Source organism: Notechis scutatus, chromosome 2, assembly GCF_049901735.1.
Source record: "Notechis scutatus isolate UNSWTSFEM ecotype Mainland chromosome 2, rNotScu1.2, whole genome shotgun sequence".
Lineage (NCBI taxonomy): Eukaryota > Metazoa > Chordata > Lepidosauria > Squamata > Elapidae > Notechis > Notechis scutatus.
Window position 1 is genome coordinate 169891435 of NC_142010.1, and position 25944 is coordinate 169917378.

General features: G+C 40.6%; 1 protein-coding gene and 1 long non-coding RNA gene across 2 annotated transcripts in view; one reads left to right on the forward strand and one right to left on the reverse strand.

The window, feature by feature from the left end:
* The window catches only part of LOC148132408 (uncharacterized), a 251800-nt gene that overhangs the window by 180375 nt on the left and 45481 nt on the right, over positions 1-25944 (reverse strand). The window lies entirely within an intron of this gene.
* LOC113415445 (low-density lipoprotein receptor-related protein 2-like) overlaps positions 1-25944 on the forward strand; it is a 51020-nt gene that overhangs the window by 1778 nt on the left and 23298 nt on the right. The window contains exons 2-19 of the mRNA XM_087953938.1: positions 1292-1405; positions 2525-2558; positions 3843-3962; positions 7490-7717; positions 10006-10119; positions 10211-10330; positions 12710-12835; positions 13087-13293; positions 14038-14206; positions 15082-15250; positions 16066-16288; positions 17007-17132; positions 17752-17979; positions 20017-20334; positions 20751-21019; positions 23599-23629; positions 23856-24170; positions 24912-25127. Of these exons, the coding sequence (XP_087810064.1) occupies positions 1292-1405; positions 2525-2558; positions 3843-3962; positions 7490-7717; positions 10006-10119; positions 10211-10330; positions 12710-12835; positions 13087-13293; positions 14038-14206; positions 15082-15250; positions 16066-16288; positions 17007-17132; positions 17752-17979; positions 20017-20334; positions 20751-21019; positions 23599-23629; positions 23856-24170; positions 24912-25127 (3127 nt within the window). The remainder of the gene's footprint in view (positions 1-1291; positions 1406-2524; positions 2559-3842; positions 3963-7489; positions 7718-10005; positions 10120-10210; positions 10331-12709; positions 12836-13086; positions 13294-14037; positions 14207-15081; positions 15251-16065; positions 16289-17006; positions 17133-17751; positions 17980-20016; positions 20335-20750; positions 21020-23598; positions 23630-23855; positions 24171-24911; positions 25128-25944) is intronic.

Genomic DNA, 25944 nt, shown 5'->3' on the forward strand with positions numbered 1-25944 from the left:
TTTATCGTTGATTTAGGAACCATTCAACTTACATGGACATGTCTATGTAGTTTCCTTACAAACTGCATATTTGCTATTGGATTTTTAGTGTTTTGGGGTCTTTTCAGTATAGCTTTTAGTTCATGAATATCATTCAGGGGTAAGTTGAGTTCTTGTCTTTTTTTAGGGTTCCCTTCTGGATATTTTAGAGGACTCTGCTTGCTGGGCTCATTGATAAGGAACTTTCCAGTGTCCCTTACCAGTGTATTTCAGCCCTAATTTTAGCTATCACATCCCAGCTTAATGGTTAAACCAGGTATGTCCAAACTTGGCAACTTTAAGGCTTGTGGACTTCAATTCCCAGAAATCCTCAGCTGGCATGGCTGCCTAGGAGTTGTAGTCCACAAATCCTAAACTTGCAAGGGTTGGTCATCTCTGATTTAAACTGATATTGCAATACCCAGTACTTTTTTAAAAAAATGGGGCTTGCTGTTTAGATCTTTTTTGAATGCTTCCTGCATTGATGGCTTTCAGAAAAATGGCTGTACAGAAATCCTGATTCAAAGGACAAACTCTGGTTTGGAGTGTGATGTGCATCCTCACTAACTCCTGTTAAGATTACCTTAAACCGCAGGCCTTGTTTTGCATGGGAGGTGGCTGGGCCTCCAAGAAAGGGCCAGGTGTGTCCAAATGCATTTCAAATAGCATTATGCCCAAACAATAGCATCCAAATATTTGTAAACAGACTTCCCCAAGTTATAGTGTCTCTTCATCCAGGCCTTTGGGGCAGTGGAGGGATTCAATTTTTTTTACTACCAGTTCTGTGGGCTTGGTGGGCGTGGCAGGGGAAGGATACTGTAAAATCTCCAGTCAGAGGTGGTATTTGCCGGTTCTCTGAACTACTCAAAATTTCCACTACCGGTTCTTCAGAACTGGCCAGAACCTGCTGAATACCACCTCTGCTTTGTGGACAGTTACTTACATATTGGTAATTCTGAGTCAGAATAGCTACTATTAATTTTACTAATAAAATGGATTGCTATGATGGAAATGGTGATTCTCTCAATATAATTGGCCATCGGGCTACATTTCGTATGGGTTCTTAATCATTCTTAACCATGTACTCATGGATGAAATGTTATGTGGTCTAGGCCAACCTTGACCACTTTAAGCCTGGCGGACTTCAACTCCCAGAATTGAAGCTGGCTGGGGAATTCTGGGAGTTGAAGTCCACCAGGCTTAAAGTGGCCAAGGTTGGAGACCCCTGGTCTAGGCCCAACTGTTTTTTGATTCTGTGCTTTTCTTTTTCCAGATGGAAGACCTTGTAATGCCACCTTGCAAGCTGTTTGTGGAGATAAGTGTATTCCTTACTCATGGCTTTGTAATGGAGAACAAGATTGCCCTGATGGTTCAGATGAACTTTGTGGTAAGTTCTTCAAAAGCATTCCATGCAGTTGAGGGCTAAGAAACAAACATTTGGGCACTGACTTGAAAAGGATCAGATTTTGAGGTGGTTGGTGGTGGGGACAATTTTTTAATCTGGGGAGAATTCTGATCAAATAGTTGTGGTGGGCAGTTTGCAAAAGGGAGTGATGGTGACTAATTTATATACTTTTACCACATTTTTGAAGCTAGGGAAGGAACAAGCACACATCAGGCAAAACACAGGGCTGCGGCAGCTCACTTCTGAAATATAGTACAAAGAAGGAAAGGGGAGATAGGTGTTCTGCTTTGTTGCCTGCCTGGTGGTGGTGGTTGTTGTTTTGCTAGAGCAAATAAATCAGGAAGCACCAAAGAAAGTTTACACAAGCACAAAACTGCCTAGTCCTGGCTTGGTAATACTTGCAATTATTTACTTTCTCAGGTAAGCACAGTACTAGAGTTAAGGGGAGTGTTCTGAATATTGCTTAGTATTTCAACATACACAAGTTGAAAAGATGAGCAGATGCTGCAAGCATCTTTAATTGCTCTTAGTTGAATGGCATGGGTTTTTTTTTCTTCAACCTGGGCCCATGTCTGCTGCTGCTTGCTAGCCCACACCTAAATTTGCTTGTTTTAGTTAGCTAGCTCTGTACCTCCCTTATATTTTTTGCTTCCATCTATATGCTATAGACCAGGTGTTTAAGGCATTCTATTTAACCCCAGATAAATAGGGGCCAACCTACCTAGGAAATTAATTATTGTACATATGTGGGGAACCTGAACCAGGTCATAACTGAAAGGAAAAGATACTCATTCCAGAGAGCATGCCTTGTTCAAATAAATTCCAAGTCTAATGTTTCAAAGAAATTCTAGGAAATTAATTATTGTACATATGTGGGGAACCTGAACCAGGTCATAACTGAAAGGAAAAGATACTCATTCCAGAGAGCATGCCTTGTTCAAATAAATTCCAAGTCTAATGTTTCAAAGAAATTCTGGATAAAATTAATCTGTTGCTCTTGAGATATTTTCATTTGCCATCAGCTATAACCAGTATGGTGCTGATTGACTATCTGCTTATGTAGGAATATCATACTGTAAAGCAATGTAATAATCTCCATAGACCTTTGCCCTTTTATCTGATAGGACAGATCAAAGTAAGACAAGCAATGTGAATTGCTTAACCTAGTGTCCTCCACATGTTCTGGACTATAAATTCAACATACCAGACCAGCATGACTGATAACTAGTAGTTTGGAGTAGTTATCCAAACCATTTGGAACTCCTTAATTTGACATTTTGCCTTGTCATTAATTGTCAAAAAGCTGAATTTGAGTTTACAAAGCAAGGTGCTAAAATTTCCTAATGTTAGTAGTTCTTTACTCTGCTATGACTTTTGCCATGTTCTGTGGTGTATGCAATCCCCCCCCCCCCAAAAAAAAAAAATTATGTGTCTGGCTAAAGTTGATATTATTACTCAATCCCTAAAATACAGTGAAGATCTTTGAACTAGGTTGTAGTAATTCATGCTAGCTGTTTGCAAAATGACAAGAAAAAATAAAATCATGGACTCATTAAGTGTTCATAAAGCATCAATAACTGATCAAACGTATCAGCGTAAGATTATGACGGAATAATCAGGGTGTCTTTGATTTGCATTGAATGGGAAGTAGACAGCCTTGCTATAAGTTGCACTTTCTGGAGTTGAGAACTATGGTACATCTCATCCAACATAACTCGATTAGACAGCTCTGGCCTTTCCAGCTTCCTTGTAGCAAGAGCACTTTAGATGGGCAATCAGCCAGGAACAGAATGCCACCCTATGGCACAGTTGCATGTGTGTAGTAGTTTGCCTTTATGGAACGACTGATTATTTTGCATGTGATTCATCCAGCCAGTTTGACACCCCTGGAGTAATGACACCCGTGCATAAGCACACCAACCCTGTCCTATCGTTTCTTTTTATTTTTCTTATATGTGTCCATTTCATGTATTCATAACTATGTTTATACTTATACCTGTTATCTTATAATCGCTTGACAAAATAAAAATAATAATAATAAATAAAGTAATATTGCTCACTGGCATCTTCTGGAGCAGTTTAGTGGATTGTATTGGTGACGAGATCTGTTTCCCCTTTGAACTGTGGAGTCTGTTTAACCTTGATCTCTTGACTGAGGCGTGCCTATTGTGGTAACTACTTCATAAACCAACTTGTTTAAGAAAATCCTCTCTTATAGATTAGCACTGTGCTTTACAGAATGGTAGTCCCAGAACTAAAATGAAGGAAAGAGCATCTCCAGGAATTGGGAATTCTGAATAGCTTTGTTTGTCCCAGTCCACCAGGGGATGTCCTATTGGGGAAAGTTTCTGTAGAGCAGTTCTTAGAGGCAAATTTAAGTGAAACTATTAAACCTGTTTTTGTTCCTCTTTCTTTATAGTGGTAGAATGTGGTGGTGATCCAAATGCCTGGCAATGTGAAGACGGAAGATGTATTGCTGCTAAGTGGTGTTGTGACGGTACCAGCGATTGCCTGGATGGCTCGGATGAAGAGAATTGTGGTATGTATGTTTAATAGCAGCATACACGCTGACAGATAATAAGGTATAATTTGAAAAAGGGCAGGTAGCTATATGATTAAACTATGTGTAGAGGGAAAAATACAATTTGGAGAATTATGTTTGTAAAAATAATTCTGCAGACAGATACTTGTGTGAAAGAAAAGATCATCTTTATGTTAGGAGTTGCTTTATGGTGGATGTGATGACTTTAGCTTTTGAATCTTCAGCATAGAACCTGCATGGTATACCCTCTGTTACTGTAAAAACAGAGCAGAGCAACAGTTTACGTAGAAAAATACTAAGAAATAGCAGTGATGACAAACCAGCAAACATGGTCTGCTGCCCCAGGATATTGTATAGAAGCAAGAAAATTAAGACTTCCCATGCCAAGGAAAAGTATTCAAAATGCATGTCTGTGGTGCTTTAATGCATTCAGTATTAATGTTTACAATATTGGAATCCCCTTAGTACAAACTGTAAACAAGAATTTTCTCAATCAGTGGGCAATTTCTCCTTGGCAACAAATGTAGGAAGGAAGGGTGATGACACAGTGATGTCATCAAAAAGAAGTGCAGTTGTTTCTTGGATTTAATTAGGGTGTTAATCTAAGCAATAACTTAAGGGTTTTTTAAAATTAATTTCTCCCCTTGAAATTTGTCCATTTTTGTTCTGAATCTTGGCTACTCGGGTCTGTCATGTGTTTTTGTTATTAATCTTGAGTTTAACCTGAACGGCTGCTGGGGAGATGGTTTTAGAAGGACTTCCCTTTTATAGAAACTAAAGTAGGCTGCTGAGGGAGTTATCTTCATGCCTCTCTTGGCTACTTCTGCCCTGCTAACTTACATTTAGAACCTTGGATCAAGAGTCCAGCATTGTGACTCTTGTGAAGAAAATAAAAGTAGTTTGCCCTTTCTTTGTGACTTTTCTGGTTGCTACTTCTTAAACATCTTAAAGCATATTCAATTCAAGAAGGTGAGGGTAAATGGTATTTTAAGGGACATGAATTGCAACTGGAATTTTGGCCTGAAGGTGTATTGTTAGCTATAGATGATAATACAGGCCTCTTCAGCGTGATATCCTTTAGGTATGTTGGCTATGTTGGTTAGGAGTTAGGAAAACTAAGACACAACATTTCTCAAAGGAAAAAAAGTGTGAAAAAAGTTTTAAGATTGGGAAAGAAAATCCCTTAGCAAAGAAAATAGATTTGTCTCTAAAGATCACTTCAGTAGTCTTGTACGTGAACATAGAAGATCTCTTGGTTTTTTTAAAAAAATTATAGAACAATTTTATATAATGCATAGCAAAGTCATCTAGCCCAATCTTTTCAAGGATTTGGAGGCAAAGATATTGTGTTCAATGTCCTACTACCGTGTTTCTCCAACAATACGGCCTCTACCAATAGGAAGGCCCAGCATGATTTCTAGGCATGAGGTGAAATTAAGCCCCGCCGCCAAAATTTAGGCCTATTCAAACCATGCTTTTTCCCGCTATTTCTCACATTGTTTGTTAGAACTACACGAGGTGAAGAGAAATGGGTGGGGGAAGGGCGGGGGAGATGGGGAGAAAACTTGCCTTTAGGAGTGCCCTGCAGGTAGCCTAGGCTAGAATACCCCGATAGCCGATAGAAACTCCCTGAAGGCAGAGTCCCCAGCCGCTTCAGGGCGTGGCGTGGCTACCCGTGTCCCCTCGTCTTTAGGCAGTCTCTTTTGGGTGATGGAAGCTTCCCAAATGCAGTCACCAGCTACTTCAATCGGCCGATAGAAGCGGCCTCGCAGCGAGGGGAGTGTGTGTGTGCCATGCCTCGCCCCGAAGCGGCTGGGGACTCTGCCTTCAAGGGAGTTTCAATCGGCCAGGAGAAGCGGCCTTGGGGCGAGCGCACAGACACACTCCCCTCGCCGCGAGGCCACTTCTATTGGCAGACGAAAGCTCCCTTGAAAGCAGAGGCCCCAGCCGCTTCAGGGTGTGGCATGGCCACTCGTGTACCCTCACCTTTAGGACAGTCTCTTTCGGGCGATGGAAGCTTCCCAAGTGCAGTCACCAGCCACTTCAATCGGCCGGTAGAAGCGGCCTCGGGGCGAGTGCACACACACACACACACTCCCCTTGCCACGAGGCCGCTTCTATCAGCAGACGAAAGCTCCCTTGCAGGCAAAGTCCCCAGCCGCTTCAGGGCGAGGCATGGCTGCCCATGTCCCCTCGCCTTTAGGCAGTCTCTTTCGGGCAATGGAAACTCCCCAAATGCACTCACCAGCCACTTCAATCGGCTGGTAGAAGCGGCCTTGGGGTGAGCACACACACACACACACTCCCCTCGCCACGAGGCCGCTTCTATCAGCAGACGAAAGCTCCCTTGCAGGCAGAGTCCCCAGCCGCTTCGGGGCGAGGCAGGGCTGCCCGTGTCCCCTCGCCTTTAGGCAGTCTTTTTCGGGTGATGGAAGCTCCCTACATGCAGTCACCAGCCACTTCGATCGGCCGGTAGAATCGGCCTCGGGGAGAGCACACACACACACACACTCCCCTCGCTGCGAGGCCGCTTCTATCGGCCGATTGAAGTAGCTGGTGACTGCATTTGGGAAGCTTCCATCGCCCGAAAGAGACTGCCTAAAGACGAGGGGATGTGGGCAGCCATGCCTCACCCTGAAACGGGGATTCTGCCTTCAAGGGAGCTTTCATCTGCCGAAAGAAGCGGCCTCGTGGCAAGGGGAGTGTGTGTGTGTGTGCACTCGCCCCGAGGCCGCTTCTACCGGCCGATCGAAGTGGCTGGTGACTGCATTTGGGGAGCTTCCATCGCCTGAAAGAGACTGCCTAATGGCGAGGGGACACGGGCAGCCATGCCTTGCCCCGAAGTGGCTGGGGACTCTGCCTTCAAGGGAGCTTTCGTCTGCTGAAAGAAGTGGCCTCGTGGCGAGGGGAGTGTGTGTGTGTGTGTGCGCGCGCTCGCCCCGAGGCCGCTTCTACCAGCCGATCGAAGTGGCTGGTGACTGCATTTGGGGAGCTTCCATCGCCTGAAAGAGACTGCCTAATGGCGAGGGGACACGGGCAGCCACGCCACGCCCTGAAGCAGCTGGGAACTCTGCCTTCGGGGAGCTTTTGTCGGCCGATAGAAGCAGCCTCGCGGCGAGGTACATGCGTATGGGCCGCGCTAGGTGGGGGAGGAAATTGTCACCCCCGAAAAGACGGCCTACCAGTTTTTTCAGGGGTCAAAAAAAAATAAGGCCTGGCCTTATTTTGTGAGAAACACGGCAGCGGTCCTTAATTAAAAATACTAAGAACTAACTATAGGGTCCTGCATATACATAATACAGTGTTTGGGTTGTCCATGCAGTTCCAAAACTCTTTTTGCTGTCCTGGACAGGCAAAAGGAACTTTCCTCACCTATTTTGAAAGAGGTATAGACCTCTCTAATGTAGCCATTACAAAGTTTGCTTTGTAGTAAACAGAAATCAAGGCAGTCCACTTTATGCCAGAAATATAATGAATGAGGAGGTTGGAAATTTGTCTTTTCTGATACTGTAATTTTAATGTAGTTTGTGCAGAGAAAAAAATTCCATGCCAGAGCCACAATCAATGCATCGATCCATGGGATGTATGTGATAATCATGTGGACTGCATAGATGGCTCAGATGAAACCAACTGCTCACCCAGTAGCTGCTTAGCCAAACAGTGGCAGTGTAAGAACAAAGTCTGTATTATGGAAGACTGGAAGTGCAATGGCATTGACAACTGTGGGGATCACTCGGATGAAGAATTCTGTGGTAAGCAACTTGATCTACCCATGAATGTATACAAATCCAGCTAATTCATTGTAGCAAAGAATGCATATCCAATATGGTTCCTGTAGAGCAGAGGTGGGGAATGATGGCCCCTTTATGACTTGTGGACTTCAACTCTCGGAGTTCCCCACCCCTTCTACAGAACAATGTTTTTCAACCTTGGCAACTTTTAAGACATGGTGGCTTTCAACTCCCAGAATTCCCCAGCCAGTATGAGGAATTCTAGGAGTTGAAGGCCACACGTCTTAAAATTGTCAAGGCTGAGAAACACTGCTATAGAGTGACAAACCATAAGAGGGATATAAGCAACCTATTACAAATGGTATTAATTACACAATTACATAACAAAGAAAAGTGAAGCAATGTTCTAATATATAAACCTCAAACAACATAAGGCAGTATTTTACAGTAATAACCTTAAATTTATTTTGCTCCCATTATTGTTAATGTCTTTATGTTGTAAACAAACAAAACCCTGTCTTTCTCCTGAGGTGAATTTTATAAACTTTAGTATTGAATATTCCTTCTACAGAGATAAATGTATTGATTTAATTGGCCAGCCTAGGCCTGGGAAGCCAAAGTTGAGCTCCTTTCTCTTCCTTCCTCATGGTGGGAGAGGCCACTGTGGATGTATTTTACTGCTTTATTTTAATAAGAGTATTTTTTTTCATTTGACTATGTAATGAATGGGCTCAGTTACAGTGGCAATAGGTAAACCATTGGAGAATCTGAAAGACCAAGGTAGGGACATATCCTCCTGGAAAAACTTTCTAGAGTCCACATCAACTTGATGGCACATAGTCAAGTCATGAATACTATTCATAGTTTGTTTACCCCTTTCATTTATTTGGCACTGTAGAATACAGTTAGCCCCATATTCAAATGTCTCAAGTATCTGATTAACCAAGTAGTTTATCAACTATAAAATCCTCAGAGCCCAGTGATAAAGACCCATGGGCTCTAAGGGTTTTATATTTGATAAATTGGTTAATCAAAAACATGGTCAGTTTTTAAAATTATCTGCAAATATTGCAGGCAGATACCTTATATACAAATTTCAGTATCGCTCAGAGGAATTAGAAATATACACTATGATGTCTTCCATACAGCAGACTGAGTGGCTGATTTGGACTCATGCTTTGCAGGAAAATAAACTAGGTTTTTTTTTTAATGTGGCATTTCTTTTTTGAAAAACAGTAGGCCAAAGACAATACTTGATGTGAAAAAGCAGCTGAAAAGTAACAATGTTTTATTCTCCAGAATTAGGTTTAACTGTGCATCTTAAATATCAGTAACTTGTATCTTGTCAAGCTATTATGTGTTTAATGGAATAGCAATCCTAATAAAATGATTTTGGTAATTGCATCATATTCTTAAGCATTATCAACAACTGGACTTGGTATCAACAATCTATTTAACTCAGGAACCCAAACTATGTATCTTACTTAGTGCCCCCAAAGTATGTAAGTTATGAGATCAGCTCTTGAACTAATCTTATGTGAAAAACTTCACTTGCTGGATTATAAAATCTGCTTCAAGAGTTTTACTTTCTTGAGAAAGTAACTGAGGCAGATCCTTACAGTACTTTGGGTTGTAGATCTGTCTGATTAACATATACATGCCCGTGCCAAGGAATTAAAAACACAGTTGTATCATTTGTTCCTTGAAAGCTAATAGACGTTTTGGGCCATTTTCCCACTTGTGACTTAGAGCATTTTCATTGTATTGCCTACAATGAAGTGATGTGAAGACAATTCTCTTTACTGTTATTTTTGTGCAGTGATAATTGGATGACTCCAGAAGATGTTATGAATCATTAGTGAACATCAATGGGGACCAGCTAATGTAAAGCTTCTGGAAAGTGCATTCCAAGCACATGGGGATTGTACTAGGCTCAAATTGTTTTGTACTTGTCCACAGTCACAAAGCTGGAAAGGAAGTCTGTCTGTCTGTCCAGTCCCATCCTCTATTCAAAGCAGGAATTCGGATATATCTGAAAGGGGAACATCTGGCTAAATATTCATAGTAGAATAAAGTTTGCCCCCCACCGCCCCTGGTTAATAGGTTCTTGTTCAAAATATACCATTTTTCCTACTATTCAACTGGAACATGCTTATGTGTAGAACATACTGTGTGAGTCTCACTTGGAGAAAACAGGTTATAGCCTTCAAGAAAAGGATATATGAATTTCTGTTGGTGACAGATTGACTTGCAATCAGTGTGAAGTTCCATATATAAACGTTGTTGTTTTTTTAATTTCTGGAATACAGCTCACTGCCCCGAAACAATGTTCCATTGTGATCAAGGGAAATGCATTTTGGAATCTCTAATGTGCAATAGAGATGCAGATTGCTTGGATGGCACTGATGAACCCTGGTCTTGTGGTAATAAACCCTCACAGCATGATCTGCTAATATTATTTTTCATTAATCAAAGGCTTGAACAGGGGAGTAACTCTCGCTTCTATTTTTTTAGGCAAAAAGTGCTCTCTGAATAATGGTGGCTGCATGGAGAAATGTACAGAGACAGTTTGGGGTGTCAATTGTTCATGTGCTGCTGGCTGGGAACTTCTTGCTGATGGTCACAACTGTTCGGGTATGAATGCAAAGGGACAATCCCTGAGCTAGACTCATAGATATTCTCAATTGTAAATTATAACAAATATATACTGAGGAACTGACTACTTTAGCTTATGCAACTGCCTCAAATTTAGCAGTTCAGTGAGCTGAACTTTTTAAAGTGGAAATGGGAACTTACTAAAAATTAGAAACTATATTTTCTAATGTATTAGGCCAGAGGACTCCAAACTTGGCAACCTTAAGACTTGTGGACTTCAACTCCCAGAATTCCTCTAGAAGTTGAAGTCCACAAGTCTTAACATTGCCAAGTTTGGGGACCCCTGTGTTAGGCAATTAAACTATGCCAATAACAATAGCATCAGAATAACAGAATTGCAAGGGACTTTGAAGGTCTTCTAGTCCGAACCCTTGTACAAGCAAGAGACCCTATACCATTCTAAACAAATGGCTGTCCAATCTCTTAAAAACCTCCAGTGACGGAGCACCCACAACTTCTAAAGGCAACCCGTTCGTTCCACCGGTTAATAGTTTTCACCGTCAGGAAATTTTTTTCCTTAGTTTTAGGTTGCTTCTCTTCTTTATTAGTTTCCATCCATCGCTCCTCGCCTGGCCTTCTGGTGCTTTGGAAAATAGGTTGGCTCCCTCCTCTTTGTGGAGCCCCTCAAAGATCAGAACGTTGTCGTCATGTCACCCCAGTCGTCCTTTTCTCTAGACTAGACATAGACAATTCCTGCAGTTGTTCTTCATGTGTTTAGTCATCAGCTCCCTAATCATATTTCTTGCTCTTTTCTGTACTTTTTCCAGAGTATCAACATCATTTTTATAATTTGATGACCAAAATACTGGATGCAGTATTCCAAGCATGCCTTACTAAGGCTTTATAAAGTAGTACTAATATGTCACATGATCGTGATTCTGTTCCTCTATTAATGCAACCTATGATTGCATTGGTTTTTTTTTTTTTTTTTGCTGCTGTTGCACACTACTGGCGCATATTTAAGTGATTGTCTACTAGGGCTCCAAGATCCCTCTCACAATTGCTGCTGTGGAGCCAGGTTCCATGAGTTCCATCTATACCTATACATTTGGTTTTAAAAACTTTACACTGGATTTATAGGACCCAATGTTGATGTCTGTCAAGAATCCTTCTGGATCTTTAGCCTATTCCTGCCAGCTTGGTGTCATTTGCAAATTTGATGAGTTCCACTTCTATTCCCTCATCTAAATCATTTATGACAGTGGTCGCCAACCAGTGTGCCAGGGACTATTGGTGGTCCGTGAGAAAATGTTGGTGGTCCGCAGAGAAATGTCAACCCCCAAAGCAATTAATCCAGGCTGCGCAGGAACACGAGGCTTGCCTCGCTTGCATTGTGAACAACACAAGGTAGTGAGGGGAGGTGGGAAAGGGCGGAGGGGGGGAACTTGCCCCATGCACCCCACATGCCTGGCCTGGCCACCAGGCTGCTACTTTCCGCTTCTTTCTTCTTCTGCTTTTGGCTGCATGCAAGGAAAGCAGCAAGAGTCTTTCTTTCTCTCCCTCAAACTCCACCAGAAATGAGTCTTTTGGACCCTGCAAGGCATCCTGCTCCAAGAGGCTGGGCAGGCGTGACAAGTCTCACAAAGACTCATTTCTGGCAGAGTTTGGGGGAGAGAAAGAAAGACTTCTGTTGCTTCTGCTGCTTTCCTTGCATGAAGCCAAAAGTCTCTCTCCCCTTGAGAACAGAGCTGGAGACGGTATCCTGTGATCCCAAATAAAGAATGATAGATCAGTGGGAAAATGGCGTGGGGAATTTTCCTGCAGACTTTTTTGGGGATTTTCCCAGGGTCTCTGGTCCTCAGGATATAAAATTATGAGTTTGGTGGTCCCTGAGGTCCAAAAGGTTGGTAACCCCTGATTTATGAAGATACTGAAGAATACTGAGCCTAAGACGGAATCTTGGGATACCCCACTGCTTATTTCCTTCCATGTAGATGTAGTTCCATTAAAGACTACACAATGAGTGGAGATTGTCAGCCAGTTACGAATCCATGTGGTGGTGGTGGTGATGATGCTGTCTATTCCATATTTTTCTAACTTACTAAGAAGTAAGTTGTGGTCTGCTTGGTCAAGTGCCTGACTTCAATCTAATTGCACTAGGTCCACAGCATTTCGCTGGTCCACTAATTTTGTCACTGTCAAAGAATGAAATAACATTTGCTTGGCATGATCTGTTTCTGACAAACCCATGTTGGCTTCTGGTTATAACTTTACTTACTTCTAGGTGTTTGCAGATCTGTTGCTTATTTTTTCCAGGATCTTCCCAGGTTTATTGTTTTGTATAAATGTTTAAACTTTTGATGTAACTGCCTTTACAATTTATAGCAACTTTCAACAGTGTGTTTTGTTCTTTGCTAGATATTGATGAATGTGCAACAGCATACAGCCCTTGTAATCAATTGTGCAAGAACACATTAGGTTCTTTTACCTGTGACTGTGTTGAAGGATATGAACTCTTCCATGGAACCATTTGCAATGTTATAGGTAAGCTTTCAGTGTACCGTACAATTGCCATGCGGTAAGTCTAAAGGGCTGAAAAAATGAGATTTCTTAGTTTCACTGGAGTCAGAATTTACAAGTAATTTGAGACACAATTAATTGCTATATATTGTTGGCTGGTTAAGAGTTCTAAGAGGTGCAATTCCGGCTTAGATCAGAGGGCTTCAGATTGGGATGTCTGAGTTTGACTATGTCTTAGAGCAAAGGTAATTAGAGTTCTTTTTTTTTTTTTTCAGATGGTGCTACCAAAATGCTACTAGCTGTCCCTCAAGGTCTTGATCTCCTGGATTTAAAGACACACCACCGGGAGATTATAGTATCTACAAAAATAAAACCTGTCTCTGTTGCTTATGACCTCTTAAGAAGAAGCTATTATTGGGTTGGTGAAGATAAAAAACTGCATATTTACGAGTCTGGAAAAAGTGAGGTGATTCTTTATCCAGGTAAAATTGTTTACTGCAGGTATTGTTTACTCCAGAATCAAAAACTAACCCTGTATATACTCTATTTTTGCCTCTATACTTTAGCAAAAGCAACATTCAGCTTCGGTTCTAGGTGAATCCTAATTTCCTTTGGGATGAACCTTAAATCTGTCAAGACTACTTCTACAGTCATCTGTGCCTCAGTTTGTCCTTTCACATAGAGTTGTGTGGAATTCCTTTAGAACTGAACACAATTCCTAGAGCCTATTGGAATATGTGGGAGTAAAAATTAAGGATTTTTTTTCCTTCTGAGGAGGTTGAGATTTAACATGCAAAGTGTGTGTCTCAAAGCTTGCCATGGCATAAATCGTTATAACCCTAACCCTAACCCTAATCACCTATAAGAGCCCCAAAATATTTCACTCTCTCCAATACTGAGTAAATTTCCCCAATTTTTGCATAATAGAAGATGACCATTGATGAAGACTTAATCATTGATTACATTGATGAATTATATTATGGGTAACCATTAAATGGAATATATGCTACGTATTATTGTGAACTTGAATTTACAGGAAGGTGAAATAGCAAGCAAAACATTACACAGAGATCACCTTAGCCCCAGAGAGAAGTGATGTAAAGAACTCTTACAGAAGATTATTTATGTAGGGTGTTTATAGCACCCTACAAGTTACAGATGGACTAACAAAAACTTAGTCTCTTCCCATATTTTGTCTTCTTGAATTTCTCTAATTTTGCCTATAGACGTCAGTGGCATCAACAGCATCTCTGTAGACTGGTTCACAGGGCAGTTATACTGGGCCAGCAATTTTCCTCATGCCATCTTTACTGGTTTGAATGATGGTAGGGGCTATGTCAAGATCCTAGAGAAAAATCTGGTGCCGGAGCAGCTGATTACATTTCCAGAAAAAAGGTACGAGTTTCAGAATAGACATTATTGTATTTACAGTGTTGTAACAGTGATATAATTTCATGCATACACGAAGCCTGCCGGTACTATGCTATTTGAAGCCTGCCCATGAAACATCTCCAAGACCCAAATTACTTATTAAAAATACCCAGAGTTTCAAGAGATCATCAAATTTAGTAAGATCTCACCATTCTCTCCAGAAATTCCATAAGCCTTTAGGGCTGGAATCCCAAATTTTTACATACAGTTAGTCTTGAACTTACAACAGTTCATTTAGTGACCATTCAAAGTTACAGCAGCACTAAAAAAGTGACTTATGACTGTTTTTCACACTTATAACCATTGTGGTGTCCCCATGGTCATATGGTCAAAATTTGGACACTTGGCAACTGAGTCATGCTTAGGATAGTTGCGGTGTATATTTAAGATGGCTGCAATGGCCCATGATCACCTCTTGGGACAAGCAAAGTCAAAGGGGAAATTGGATTCACTTCAGAACTGGGGTATTAACAACTGCAGCGATTCACTTAACAACTGTGGCAAGTACAATGGGGCAAAATTCACTTAACAAATGTCTCACTTAGCAGCAGAAATTTTGGGCTCAATTGTAGTCATAAGTCGAAGACTGCCTGTAGTGTAATTTCAGAAATTTTTAAACCCAGAAATTTGATAAAAGGTTTAACTCACCTCTTATAACTTTTGGTCCCCGTGATACTGTACAACATATTACATAGTATTGCTCAGCTCCAGAGAAGATCCTGATCTAAGAGTGTGTAAATTCTTCATGTGTGGGAGCAAACTGGATGAGAGATTACAGAGTCACATTTCAAGACTACTGCTCTTGAAGCATTTTGCTCTGGTTTTTTGTCTTATCACAGATACATGTACTGGGTGAATTGTGGTGAAAAGGGCAGGACTGTAATAGAAGCTGCAGGGATGGACGGATCAGACAGGCATGTGCTTGTGGTACTAATTGCTGAAGAGCCCGTGGGATTGACTCTGGATTACATCACTGGTAGACTGTATTGGATCAGTATGTATAAAAAGGTGTGCAATTTAGCCCATCCCAAATTCAAAGCTACCTATGGTTTGCATCTCTCTCTCTCTCTCTCTCTCTCTCTCTCTCTCCCTCTCCCTCTCCCTCTCCCTCTCCCCCTCCCTCCCTCTCTCTCTCTCTCTCTCTCTCCAAATCCTAACAATGTGTTTATATTCTTTAATTAAATGTAATATTGTAGTAACATTTCATACTGTACATCAATTTTTGATGTTTCTGCTCAGGGAAACCATAACATTTTAAAACTTGTTCCAGTACATCTATTTAATTAGGGAGCCAAGCAAAGGGGTCATAGAATGACAATCTGTATAGAGAGTTTTATACATGACTTATACGAAGGGTTCAGAGGGCTATCAATTTGAAAGGATTCTTATTCTTGCTATATTCCCACTGATACTAAACTTTGTGAAAATCTTAAAAAAGTATTTTTATTTGGCTTTTTAGATTGCTTTGGAAAATGCTCAGGGAATTTAAAAACAATCCCTGCTGCATAAGGCTAAACAATCTGGCTGAACAATTCTTTTAAATGCCTGTTCAGAAGCAAAAATGTTTTACTGAATTGATCTAATCCTCTGCAGAATTGTCCTCAAATGAAGATATGAAAGGATTAGGGTTAAGGCTCGGGTTGAATTGCTACCATTAATCCATATAGAGGGCTACAATGCATAAACCACATGATCTGGAGAATTTGAGGAAAAAATGCCATACAGAATTGCCTTGATTATCAGAAAACATGGCTAGTTAATTAAAACAATTAGTAATAGCCCTGTAAGTCTGAATGCTATTTTCAAATTGCTTTTTTTTTTAGTCCATCGAAACAGTAAAGGTAGATGGTTCTGGAAGATATACTTTCCCTGATACAATGCTGAAATATCAGGATCCCCTAGGACTTGCTGTATTTGAAAATCTGTTCTTCTGGAGCACTGCAACACACTTATTTTATGCATCTCGCACCTCACCTGGTGTTGGTATACTGCTGAACAACTCGATCTCTTCATTCACAGTATTGCATGAGCTACAGCAGTCACTAAGTAAGTTGATTTCTTTGGCAAACTGAGCTAGTAAGGCAAATAATTTACATTCTCTCCCCCATGGGTGTTTCTGGAATACACTGTAAGAATTCATAAGCAATTGTAAAAAAATTGCTTGGGCAGAATTATACAGAAGTGGTGATTGGATTAAGAGATAATCAGGAACATGTGAGGAGGTTGAAGAGAGGAGAGATATATCAGCCGGGAGATATATCTAAAGCAACTTCATTTGCACCAAAGATTGAAAGGTCTTTATTGGGTTCATGCTAGAATTGTGGAGGACTTAGGTTTGAAGGCAGCATTTGCTTCAGAGTAGTTAATTGCATACTGTATGTCTGCAATTTTTTAAAAACAGCATATTTTCCTAGAATTGCTGCCTTCAGTAGCTGCAGGTTGATCTTGGGGGTGGGGGGGGATATTTGGTTTAAGACATTGTAGCCAAGTGTTGCACATACGCTCTGGAGCAGGGGTCTCCAACCTTGGCAACTTTATGACTTGTGAACTTCAACTCCCAGAGATCTTTAGCCGGCTGTCTGAAGAACTCTGGGAGTTGAAGTCAACAAGTCTTGCCAAGGTTGGAGACCCCTGCTATGGAGCATCTTTTCCTTTGAATCCAAAGCACCGTACAGCCCTAATTCACATGCCATGCTGAATAATTACATAGTTTGGAGAAGAGGTTAATTAGTCTTGAATGCTAACATATTCCTTTGATTTCTAGATAACACAAATGCATGTTTACCTGGAGTGTGTAGCCACATTTGTCTTTTGTCACCAGTTCATTCCAAAGGCTACAAATGCGCCTGTCCAAAGGGTACTTTTCTCTTAGCTACTGGTGAATGTGGAGGTAGGTCTATAATACTTGGATGCAACTGGAAAGACCATAAGCCCCTTGAAGATTGGTGGAACACTCTCTTGACCTTTTAAATACTAGTTTTGAGACTCATACAAGCATCGTATTTTAGACGTCAGCTGTTGTGATGTGATGCAGACACTGAACATGCTTTAACTGTTGAAAGAGAAGAAATAGGTTAATGATGGTTTGGGTAGCCACCTATCATATCCAATTGTACTTTTGATCTCCTGTAGTTTTGTCATCTCTTATCTTAATATATCAAAAGCCAATGGCAGTAAAATTAGTAGCTAGTCTTTGCAAGCTGTCATAAGACTTAAAGCAGACCTTCAGACAAATACATATAAACAGCTAGAATATGTTTATCCATGTCTTAATTTATTTTAATAAAATAAAATTTTATTTTCAAGTCCTCTGAAGAATGGCTTATATATAGAAACCAGACCATCATGTGTATTTTCTCCATTCAAGGAAGTACTAAGGTAGCTGTTGACATAGGAAGCCAAAAGCTACTGTGATTCTTAGGTGCAATGTTAAGTGAATGTTCTTGGTGCCTGAATGACTGATGAAGTTAGTATCCAAAGTGATATTCTTCATATATGTACTTTTACAGAGTTGAAAGTTGTGTATTCTACTGACCATGAAATTTTCCAAGTGCATATTGGACCAGAAGGCGTAGTTCAGCAGCATCAACCCCTGATACCTGAATGGCCAGAAATAATCTATTTTCAGGACATGGATTGGAAAAGAGGATTCCTCTACTGGATTGATGATAAAGGAGAACTGATGCGCTACAATATAGCAACAAAGACAAAATTAATAATTCCTACAAACTCACCAGGTGAAGCACTATCCAATGGTATAAGTAAAATACAATACTACTCTTAGTGTTAAAATTACTCCAAGCCTTGATATTTTGACATAACCTACAGGTTATTAGCAACCATCTAAAAGAACTGCATCCGATCAGTGTTAAAACCACAAAAAAATAAATGTTTCTGGGCAGCTAGAATATATATTCATAACCAGATTTCTCAGTAGTTTACTCTTTTGGGTATTATAGATTTTCTGGTGCAATGCCATAAAGTCCACAATTTTTTACTTATGCCAACATTTTTTAGGTTTTCCAGTTTCACGATTGATTAGGAATATTTTTTATCCTGTGTATAAGAACATCCAAGAACAGAGAGCAAAAGCCTGCAGAACAGACTTTCTCAAGCTCAGCAACCTTTATGAGGTGGGGATTTCAACTCTCGGAATTCCGCAACCAGCATGGGGAATTCTGGGAGTTGAAATCCATACCTCTTAAAGCTGGTGAACTTGAGAAACTCTGCTGTAGAATTATGTAGAAGAGTTTGTCCCTGAAGTCTATAACCACTTAAGGACTCATTCCTCCACAGGAAAGTTTGGCTTTGACATCTTGTGTAAGCAGGAAGGTGAAATCGAGGTAGATGCCTATATAACAACAGGAAGTTACTTTCATATTTAATTTTCCTTTGATTTGAAGGGGTTATGCACATGACAGATTGTACTACTGCTAAGGATGAAAGTACTTTTAAAAAGCCAAAGTTGGTTTAAACTTAAAGTAATTTTATCTGTTGCATTCTTTTGGAAAAAAAGAAACTGATCATTCCACACCAATTTCCAAATGTGGAATATTGGCAGAGAAGGCTAATATGATAGAACTGGAGATTTGTAACCTGAAAAACAGATGTTGAATTTTGAGCATGCTGATTGTATGTTTTAATCACCATATCTATACCTGAGAGTTTGTTCTAATCTTTCCCATGAATAAAACATTTTTAGGACAAAAAAGGAAATACAGCCCATTTATTAGGAATTTAATTGAGGAATTAAAAAAATCAAAATAGGCACAGAAACTTTGAACTAAACACACAGACATCATCTCCCACAGACAAGATTGGAATATGATGATTGGATTATGAATTATTACATTTTAGAATAGTAATTGTAGAGATAAATCTGAGGCCATATTGATTCCAAGTATCACAGTTCTTATCATTGGGTCAAAGACTTGAGAATTACACAAAGGTTATGTTTAGGGTATCAACAAATAACTGTCAGACTCTAAAATGCTTTGGAGGTGAAAATGTCAAGACCTATTCCTGTTTTAGATGAAACAAAGGAAAGGGCATCAGTTAATATGCATAGTATGTTTGGTTTTAATCTATTCATTCTGTCGTTAGATAAACTAAATGAAAATAATCCTGAATGCTTGTTATGTTGAACCCCCAACTTCCAACCAAACCCAGATGGCTTTGTCTCTAAGGTGGGACTAGAATTTACAGTTTCCCAGTTTCTATCCTGATGCCTTAAAAACAACTACACCAAACGTTCTCTCTCTCATCTTGCTTAGCTTCCTGAGTTAACCAAATGTCCGCTAAAAGCTGGTTCGGCCACTACTAACAGTTTGACCTCTCTAATCAAGGAATCCATATTCCAGAAGGAAGGCATAAAGCTGTTTTATTAGCCCAGGCACATTCAGAGCATTCATTGCCTTAATTCCAGAATTATGGCAACGTAGGAAGTAGTAGATGGTGGTGGCAATGTGGCTTGGGAGATAGCAGTGGAACTGCAAAAATGTTTTCTTAGTCAGTAACCAACTAGGAGAAACATCTGGCAAGAAGAATATTAACTTGTGTGAGAGAACTAGTTTCCACAGATTCTAGAGCTCTATGTCTGTGCCTGTTGAAGAATCTTAAATCTGAATAGCTTCGGCCTCTTTCTACTAGTGGCATCTTCTATGTTTAAAGTTTAGTTTTCTGCACAGAAAATGCAAATGACCATTTTCTATCCAGCAAGTTAGTGAAGCATTATGAAGGAAAGAAAACCGATTTCCTCTTTCTTCCCTTTGTAGTCTGTGCAGCAACTGTTGATATACCATCAGGAGATCTTTATTGGTTAACTTGTGACAGAACTAAAATTAAGACTACTACATTTGTTGGCTTGGTGACAAAGATTCTCTATCATGCGGCCCTCAAGAATATTATATGGCAGCTCTACATAGACTGGCAGAGGGCATCTCTCCTCTGGCTTGAAAGTGGCAAACGCATCCAGTTCCATCCTCTGAAAAGTGGGCAAATCAAGGACGTGTGGAATAAGACCTGGACAGAAGATACTCCATTAGTTCTGGATATAAGTTCATGCAATTTTTTCTGGACTTCAGAAGACATGGGTAACAGAATTATTATTTATGGAGATTTGGCTAAAATATGAAACTCTGTAGAAATGCAGTAGAAGCCTACAATTTGTCTTATTTCAATTTGATTTTCTCAAATGCATTTACATTTGACTAGCTATAGAGCAAGTTACGTTTCTGGTAAGAGTTAGAATAAGCCGTTTAGCCCATCACATCCCAGCTTGTTGGTTGGGGAATTCTTAAGTCTTAAAGTCGCCAGAGTTGAGAAACACTGCTCTAGATACTTCTAAGTTACTTTATTGCAATGTTCATTTGAAAATGTTAGTACTGGCCACTGGTTTGGGCTTTAAATTTAGACTAATTGCTTCTTGAAAGGAGATATATATCTAGAGTATTTGCTTCTACCTGTCACAAAGGGATTCTAACATCTGCACTCCTTTTTGTTATCACAGTGCTTAATGTACTGAATGCCATCACCCATCGGAAATATAATCTGAAGCATGGCTGGACCCATGGAGTGGCAGCTGCTTATTGGCCTTACCTGGTTACATTCAATGACACAACACTTACGGTCTGGAACAGGAAGTCAATGAAGGCCTCCACTGTGCAAGTAGCTAAAGTGAAAAAGACACTGTTTGTCTTTGACACAGATTTGAAAAGTGGTAAGTTCCAAGCAAAAATCTTTTACTTGGAGAGTTTGACAGTAGGACGGATTGTATTGGTGCCAGATTGAATTGGTAGCTTTCTATATGCTAAAGCAATTTCTGCAGGATCAGCCCATACCTAAATGTCTCAGGGAAGAGTGGCAGATACTTAGAGCTGACCTTTGCTTTGGTTTGCCAGATTCTTGGGTTTTGTGGCCTTTGTGGCTCCTGGAAGAGAATAGCATCTTTAGAGAACTCTGAGAAGATTTTTTTTTTTAAAAAAAAGGAGAATCAAATTATAAGACAGCCTACCACTTTGATTGTAGTCTCAGCTCTTCTGGGTCTCAATTAAAAATTATAGTTATGAAGTCTGAGCCAAGATCCAAGTCATTTGTCATTGCCAAGGTTCAAAATCACCTAGCCAACTTCTGTATCTAAGACAGAGCTAGAACTTACGGTCTCTTAGTTTCTACCCTGGTATGTTTAACCACCATACCAAAATAACCCTCAGTATATAAACAAGAATGGAAAATGGATCCATAATGGGTTTTTTTGCCAATGTTTTTGCTGTTTACTCATAATAAGAATCTTTTATCTCTTACTAGTAACTTTTTAGAATAATAATTTAATAATAATTAGAATTGTGTAAACTGATAGCTAAAAACTCTTATTCCTGTGCTGCAGAACTATAGAATAGAATAGAATAGAATAGAATTCTTTATTGGCCAAGTGTGATTGGACACACAAGGAATTTGTCTTGGGGCAAATGCTCTCAGTATACATAAAAGAAAAGATATATTCGTCAAGAATCATAAGGTACAACACTTAATGATAGTCATAGGGTACAATAAGCAATCGAATCATACTAGGAAATAGTCAATATAAATCGTAAGGATACAAGTGACAAAGTTACAGTCATACAGTCACAAGTGGGAGGGGATGGGTGATAAGGAGTGATGAGAAGATTAACAGTAATAATAGTGCAGACTTTGTAAATAGTTGAACAGTGTTGAGGGAATTATTTGTTTGCAGAGTGATGGCTTTCAGGGAAAAAACTGTTCTTGTGTCTAGATCTTCTGGTTTGCAGTGCCCTATAACAGTGGTCCCCAACCTTTTTGTACCAGGGACCAGTTTCACGCAGAAACACTTTTTTCAAGGACCGGGGGAAGGAGTCTCAGTTTGAGCAGTTTGCTTGCAGACGTTTCATTACCTGACTAGGTAACATCTGGTGTTGTTACCTAGTCGGGTAATAAAACGCCTGCCAGCAAAACCACCAAGTTCAGGGAGCGCCAATGCCTCCTCATTGCAACCCTGAGCGACAGATATTCTCTTTATTGGGACATTTAAAACGGAGGGTTTCAGCTGCAGATTCAGGAACTGCGCCTGGCTGAGGAGCGCCTTCAAAACTGAGCGCTGGGCGGTGGCGGCCCACGGCTGTCTCCGCGCTCAGGACAAGTCCCGCAGGACGGCTGAGAAGCCCCGCCTCTCGGCCCTGCCTTCCTCAGCCTCATCCCTCAGGTGTCTCCCTCCCTCCCTCAGCCTCATCCCTCAGGTGTCTGCCTCGCCTCTCTGTCAGCTCTCTCGCTCCTCCACTAGCCCAGGAAGAAACTGCTTCAAAGAAGCCGGCAGGGTGGCTTTTCCTGTCAGCGCAGCTCCTCCGGCACCTGTTCACCCCCCACCCGCTGCCACAGGTTCAATCCAGTGCTCTGTTCTGCCTGCCTGCCTGCCTGCCTTCGTTTCTGGTTGTTTCGGAGCAGCTTCGGCTGAGAAAAAGAGGCGAATAGTTATTATTCTCAGCCGAAGCTGCTCCGAAACAACCAGAAACGAAGGCAGGCAGGCAGGCAGAACGGAGCACTGGATTGAACCTGGATTGATTGGTGGCGGGTGGGGGTGAACAGGCGCTTCGGGAGCTGCGCCGACAGGAAAGCCACCCTGCCGGCTTCTTTGAAGCAGTTTCTTCCTGGGCTGGTGGAGGAGCGAGAGAGCGACTGAGAGAGGAACGAGGCGGGAGGAAACCGAAGCCGCTGAGCCGGAGAGCAGGACAGGCTTTGGTTGCTTCCTCCCTCCCCTTCTTTCATTTGTGTCCTTGATCCCTGATCCCAGCAGCATTCACCAAAGGCGAAGAAAGCCGCCATTTTTATTTTATTTTTATTTTTATTTTCTTTGCGGCCCGGTGCAAAGTGATCCACGGACCGGTGCCGTCCGCGGCCCGGTGGTTGGGGACCCCTGCCCTATAACATTGTTTTGAGGGTAGGAGTTGAAACAATTTATGTCCAGGATATGAGGGGTCTGTAAATATTGTCACAGCCCTCTTTTTGACTTGTGCAGGTCCTCCATGGAAGGCAGGTTGGTAGTAATTGTTTTTTCTGCAGTCCTAATTATCCTCTGAAGTCTGTGTCTGTCCTATTGGGTTGCAGAACCAAACCAGACAGTTATAGAGGTGCAGATGATAGACTCAATTCCTCTGTAGTAAATCCAAGAACTGTCTTTGCTCAGTGTATAAAATATGTTTTGATTTTGCTTAATTTATTTGATATATAGTGTCTTTATGTAATCTACCTTACAATGATGTAATGTTATAGTTTTACAGAACCTTTTAAATAAGAGAAAACAAAGTAAACTCTTTCTTTTAAATGGCTGATCCTTAAAAACATAGGTAAAACATTTTCATTCTAACATGGAGGCTGGTAACACCTTTCAATCTTTTGAGGGGATTGAAATACTCAAAGGATGATATGACCCATATTGGTTGAGCTTTCCTGTGTTTTGAGGCAACTAGTCCACTTTTCCCATAGAAAAGAAGAAAAATCATTATCAAATATAAGAAATATTACACTATCTAAATACATAAACACATGAAGAACTGTGAAGGTAACCTTTTTATCTGCAATTCAACTTTTTTTTTTTTTTTAGCTGTAACACAAATGGTTCCTGTCTCAAATCCAACTGTTAGATTGCCTCATACTACGACTAGAGCAGTTCCACAGACAAAATGGATGACAGTCATGCCCAGAACTACATCTACCACCACAGCAATGGCATCTATTGTTCTACATTCTACATTTACTACAAAGGCCAAAGTCGTGACGCCTCTCGTCTGTGGGTGGGGAGAATTGCTTTGCAAGAATGGAAAAAGGTGTGTTCCCCACGAATACATTTGTGATGGGGACAATGACTGTTCGGATGGATCTGATGAAGAGGAATGTTCCCTGTTCTGTAATAACCCAGGTATTCACAGTTTGGACACTAAACATTTGAACAAAGTAGGCTTTTGTTATTTTTATCAGTTTTGTTCTGAGGCATTTTGCCTGCAGCTGGAAGCTTGGAACATAAGGAATAGGCACTGCATTGCGTGCCTGTGTGTTCCAAATGCAATTCAACATTTTGATCTGGATGCAGGGAACTTTGGGGTCATTTTTTCTGGGTAGAATCTGATCATCTTGTGCAATTAACCTGCAAATGGATGTTTTGGATTCCCTCTTGGCAAGGCATTTAGTGAGGTCTTTCTCTGTAGTTATCCAGCTCTTGGGAATAGTTGCCTCCTTTGGATGGTTCTCACTCTTTTGGCTTGTAGGAAGGTGATGAAAATTGTCCTCTTTCACTACATACTTGGGAGCTATCTATTACTTGACAACTTGGTGTTAATGTTATTGTTAATCTTAACTTTTTAGTTTTTGTTGTTGTTTGGGAATTTATATGAGGACATGCCACAAGTCTGGGGAATAACCTAAGTCAAGTAGCAATTAAGACAAATATAGCATCACGTGCACTATAAGAGCAAACAGAGCAACTCTTAACCTAATGAAATAGACAACCTTGATAAATGTGGTTAAGTCTGCAGCAAGGCCAGACTTATGTAAAATGTTAAAATCTGCTCTTACTGGACATGGCAGCTAGTATTGTGAACCTGCAAATGTGTAACTAGAAGTGCCTGGAGATAGGGCTAATTGTAATGTGTCTCTCTTAAAGGAGTCTTCCAGTGCCACAGTGGCCACAGATGTATAAATGAGAAGTACCAATGTGATGGGATACAACATTGTGCTGATGGCTCTGATGAATCTAGCTGCTGGATGGCAACACCCCTGTGTGCTTTACGTTGTGATGACAACATTCGCTGTATACCAGAGAGTTGGTTATGTGATGGGAACCCAGACTGCCTTGATGAGGCAGATGAAACAAACTGTGGTAAGCCAGTGCAGGAAAGACAGATATATAAGAAGGAACAAATGATTTTTGGATTATTGGCTTTCTAGGTGGGTTGTAGCTGGAATAAACAGGAAATCCCTTGAAATACATTTGAAGCTACTTGGCTAAATGATTAGGAGATTGGGGCAAACACAACATAAATGCTAGCGAATACCTATTTCTATTTGTCCTTGTCACTGAATTAGATGAAAACTTGTGAGGGCAGGTCAGTGGCTGGAGGTAGTCAAGCTTTGAGGTAGGCTAATAAACATAAGAGTCCCAACAAGATGAGAGTCTGTTTGGGCTAAAGTGGCTAAATAATCTGTATTGGATGGGTTTATTCTCTCCATGAAGGAACAGATTAGGATTTTTTTTTTTTAAATCCAGCTTTGTCCCTTGAAACTTGCTTGGTTCTAGTAGTATAGAGAGACTTTACTCGGTTTAGCTGCAGTACCAGCATTCTCAGCCTAGTGACAAGAGTGATTCTCTTTAATAACCTCTTCACTAGATTATGGTAATAGTCTCTATTTGGGGTGTCTTGGAAAAAATAAACCAATAGGAAGAAGCTACAGTTAGTCTGAAGGTTCAAAGAGTTTTACATTGGTTGTGTATGTGTTTCTGAGCCAAATTTAAAGTGGTGACATTGACTTAACATTGCCTAAATTTCTCAGGACTCAGATTTCTGGAGGAAGAAGCCCTTTTCCTATATCAGGTTCTTAGTTACACACAGTGAAGACAGCCTTTCCTGTCTCATGTTAACCTTTTTTTTGTTATTGTTGTTTTAGTGCCTTTGAGTCAGTGTTGACTCTTGGAGACT